The 4,003-nt window shown below is 36.8% G+C and overlaps 1 protein-coding gene across 1 annotated transcript; it reads right to left on the reverse strand.

Annotated features, from left to right (window-relative positions):
- Positions 1-376: 376 nt before the first annotated feature.
- On the reverse strand, positions 377-3,788 carry LOC114759571 (UDP-galactose/UDP-glucose transporter 3-like). Its single transcript, XM_028948774.1, has 7 exons — positions 3,524-3,788; positions 3,121-3,218; positions 2,891-3,021; positions 2,579-2,609; positions 2,290-2,393; positions 2,019-2,140; positions 377-1,124 (listed from the first exon to the last, which is right to left on the reverse strand). Exons 1-7 carry the CDS (start codon positions 3,625-3,627, stop codon positions 716-718), a joined length of 999 nt encoding a protein of 332 aa, XP_028804607.1. The 5' UTR covers positions 3,628-3,788; the 3' UTR covers positions 377-715.
- Positions 3,789-4,003: the final 215 nt, after the last annotated feature.

Below are 4,003 nucleotides of genomic sequence, written 5' to 3' on the forward strand. Positions count from 1 at the left end.
AATATATTGGAAACAAATTATTAATATATTGATAATTTGTAAAGGGAAGTTAATACATTTTACACTTTTTTTATAATATATTTATTGATAATGATAATGATAATTTGTCAAAAACAAAAATACACTTCCCCTCAACCAATACTTTTTGGACTGCATCAGTGTTTCTCACCTCACAAAGCTCTTATTTTTGGGCCTGAACCCATGTTGACTCATTCTAAAATTCCACTTTTTTTTCACTTTTCTCCTTCTTGGTGCCCTTTTTTTTTTTTTTTTTTTTTTGCGGACGGTTTTCTTTATCTTGTTAACAATCACAATCCTTGCTTTAAAAAGCGGATTTAGGCATGAGATCTCAAAATAAGTTAACAATAATACAGTATTAACACTAATCTCGAACCTCCCTCTATAAGAACTTTAAAATTGCAAAGAAATCTCAAAATCAGGTTCAGGGTATACAGCTTTGGCATCAGACGAACAGTACACAAGTAGGTTGAACCTAGTAAATCACGAGTGCCTAACAAAATGCGCTCTAAAACTTAATCTTCAATCTTTATACGTCTGATGCTAAAAACAATTACATTTACCAACATTCCTATCTATAGTCTAAATTTGGCCCATCCTTTGAACCTCTAGGTAAAAAACCATATCAAGGGGGTTGATACTTGATAGTAGATAAAAGGCACTAATGATTTGATTAAATATTTATGAAGGACTCACTTCATATGACTTTCTTCTTCTTCTGCAATCTTTGCAGTTTTTGCCACTTGAGGTAGATCTGGTATGTCAAGCCAGAGAATACCAAAAAAACACATCCCCATTGCTTGCTTGACAAGGGATTCCCACTCAATAATGAAGACACCACAATGCTAACAAACTTGCGAGTGGTGGTGATGGTGGTGTTAGCCAAAGACCCAAATTGACTTATAGTCAAAAAGATAAAATTCTGGCCCACTGCACCGCAACAGCAAAAGTAAAAAATATCCCAAGCTGCCTCTGGATGATGTTTGCAGAAGCGAATTGCCTCGTATCCAATACCACCGGGCCAGCCAAACATGTACATCGTATTGTATATGGTCCCCCATAAATTCATGCCCAACATAATACCCCAGGCACTTGTTTTTGGATACCTGAACAAGACAGAATCCATCGCTTAGAATATAATTGATATATAATTTACAACATGAAAAAATCAAATCCAAATCATTTTGGTTGCCCTTATCCGTAAAATATTCGAATTTTACATTATGAGTGCATCTAACTGAATGTGATAAAAAAAAAAAAAAAAAAAAACCTACTATAAGCACTGCCTCTAGTCCTTAATATAAAAATTAGTTTGACATTTAATTTGATTTCAAATATAAGACCCAAATCCACTTTTTTTCTCATATTTATCCATTTTTCCCAAAGAAGTCCTTGTAGTAGTTGTACATGTTAAAAGTTTCATTAGATGATAATTCTAGCTCATACATATGACTAGCAAAGGTATTTTAGGAAAGACAGCACCTATTCATTATAAATAACTAATTTAAGTAATTTTCTTAGTCTATTCAAATTAGTCAACTAGTTCGTATTTTAAATACCAGACATAGTGGTTCATATCTAACAGAATGATACTGCCTAACTTGAAAAAAGAAATCGTTCCAGACAGTGTCCATTCAGAAATCGTTTTTCCTATAAACTTTTTTTTGGGTTCTCTTCTCTTGATTTCTATTCCACGGAAACTTTTTCCATTTGTTGGTGAAGATACTCGATTTAAATTACATATCAGTGTCCATGCAACTAACACTACTGGCATCTATTGTCAGTAAAAAGTCCAAATAAAGCCACCAAATCCATAAACACTTCGAGGCACTAATCACAAGTAAATTGGAAATAATTGTTAACAAAATGCAGTTTGGTATTGGATGATAGAATGGAGGGCATCTAGGAGGGGAAAGGAAATCGCGAATTGTATATTTCATCATTTGCATGGAAATTAATAGATGCAAATTGAAAACAGCTAGAACTGTATCTTCTTTTACCTTGCTTTTAAGGAATCTTGAGTTGCATTTGTGAATCCATCAAAAGCAAGGTTCAGGAAGCAAAGCCCATATCCCAGTGGGGCGTTTGGATGTGCCAGCTTGTTGATTGTCTTTGAGCTGGTCTGTAGTCAACACAAGAAACAATGAGAAAACTGAAAGTTAAGCTGCCTGGACAATAACCATGTTAAATTCCAATCCACAATAGCCTTTTCTTTTTCTTTCTTTGTATGTACTAAAATGTTTCAGTCTGTTCTTCAGAATAGTTCCTGACCTTTAAAAGTGCGAATGTGGATACCCCTCCAGCAACAAGGAATGAACAAAGGTACTCTGGAAAAGAATATCTTATACCGTACACTAAAGTACCCATCAGCATAACTGCAAGTTAAGCGAATCATTGTATCAGATGCTGAACATGAAAATTCACATTTTAGGGATGAAGCACCGATTACATGTTCATAATTCTATCCTAAATGAGAGGCTACTCAGTCAATTACCGAAAGATAAATTATTTTTCATTGATATTTTATCAAGTGCAAGCTTTTTATGAGCAATCTACTGACCTGGAATCATTTTTGAGGATTTTGCAAGGACCTGCAAGTAGTGGAAATATCATCAGCCTTTGAAGAGGATATTCACCACACTAAAGAACAAAATATAAAATTAAGTCAGATCAGTTCCATGGAAATTACACATACAACTCGCGACTGTTAAGGCAATCAAAAGAGTCATATTTGAATAATGCATGCAAATGACATCCACAGCTTCTAAAGAAGACCTATTGTTTCTTTCGGGTGAAAACCATATATTACTGACGCAGAATATTTTGAACGAACCAAAAGAAGCCAATAAAAGATGTTTTAAAAGGAACATGCCTGAGCGGGATAACTAATATACTTCAATGCTTCAATTCCCATAGCAGGACCAATTGTATTCGTAATGCCAGCACTCCAATAAGCCCACCAAGGAGCACCACCAGAACTGCCACCAGACCATATCCTAATCACTGCGTCAGAAGCCAGCAAATAAAACATATTCAGATCAAATCCACAATGGTACTTGTAAAGAAAAAACGGGGCTAGCTGTAGCCGGCATAGAAGCTTACTTATATACGACCAGATCAAACATACTACATTCTGAGCCAAGTTTAGAAATGCAAGGTGCTCAAACCTCTGCGCATCTGGACCAAATCGCTTTGTCGACCTGAATAGAGTGAAAAACATTATCACAACGGCATTGCACAGAACCACGAAAAATGCTGGTAGAGAGAGGCGAGTATTTCACTGATTACTATCCAGCATTTAAAACATTCTCAGATCAAAATAAGCAATTCAAGCATTTGTAAGAAAAATAAAAAGGGGATGGGCTGAAATTGTTGGTGATTCTGTAAACAAATTCAAGCCAATTCGAAAAGACTACACCAAGAGATCGAACAGATAATTAAAACAATCAAATCAAGATTTCTTAAAGCAGAAAAGGAGATCGGAAATCGTAAATAATAAACTTACAGAGTTTCCTGAAGAAAACCTTGGTAGATATAAGCAGCCCAAATCCCGGCGACACAGAACGCCAAGAGTAACACACGGCGGAGCCCGGAACCATGAGCCTCCATGAAAGGACCCAAAATGTGTCGCCGGTACCACCCTAAATCAGACGGTTTCTCCTTCTTCTACTGTAATACCTCCTTCCGGAAACAAACGATGAACATTGATGCGCGAATAAATCGGACAAAAATGGATCGGAGAAAGAGCAGAGGGAAGCAACGACAAGAGAGAAGCGTAAACGACGGGGTCGTAGTTGCAACCTGCAAAGCGACAGTGTTTAAAGGAAGACGACGTCAATGGAAGAGCAAGTTACGTGGATTGTACACGTGGATGCTTTTCATTGGAGGAGTGACGCTCTTGGCGCTTCTCATTGGCTGCGCAAACGCGGATCCCTGCCCAAGCCTCAAAGGTTCGGTACAGTCGTTAGCGTGTTTATTACTACGT

Source organism: Neltuma alba, unplaced genomic scaffold (genome assembly GCF_004799145.2).
Source record: "Neltuma alba isolate B1F8T4 unplaced genomic scaffold, ASM479914v2 tig00010867_pilon, whole genome shotgun sequence".
NCBI classification, from domain to species: domain Eukaryota; kingdom Viridiplantae; phylum Streptophyta; class Magnoliopsida; order Fabales; family Fabaceae; genus Neltuma; species Neltuma alba.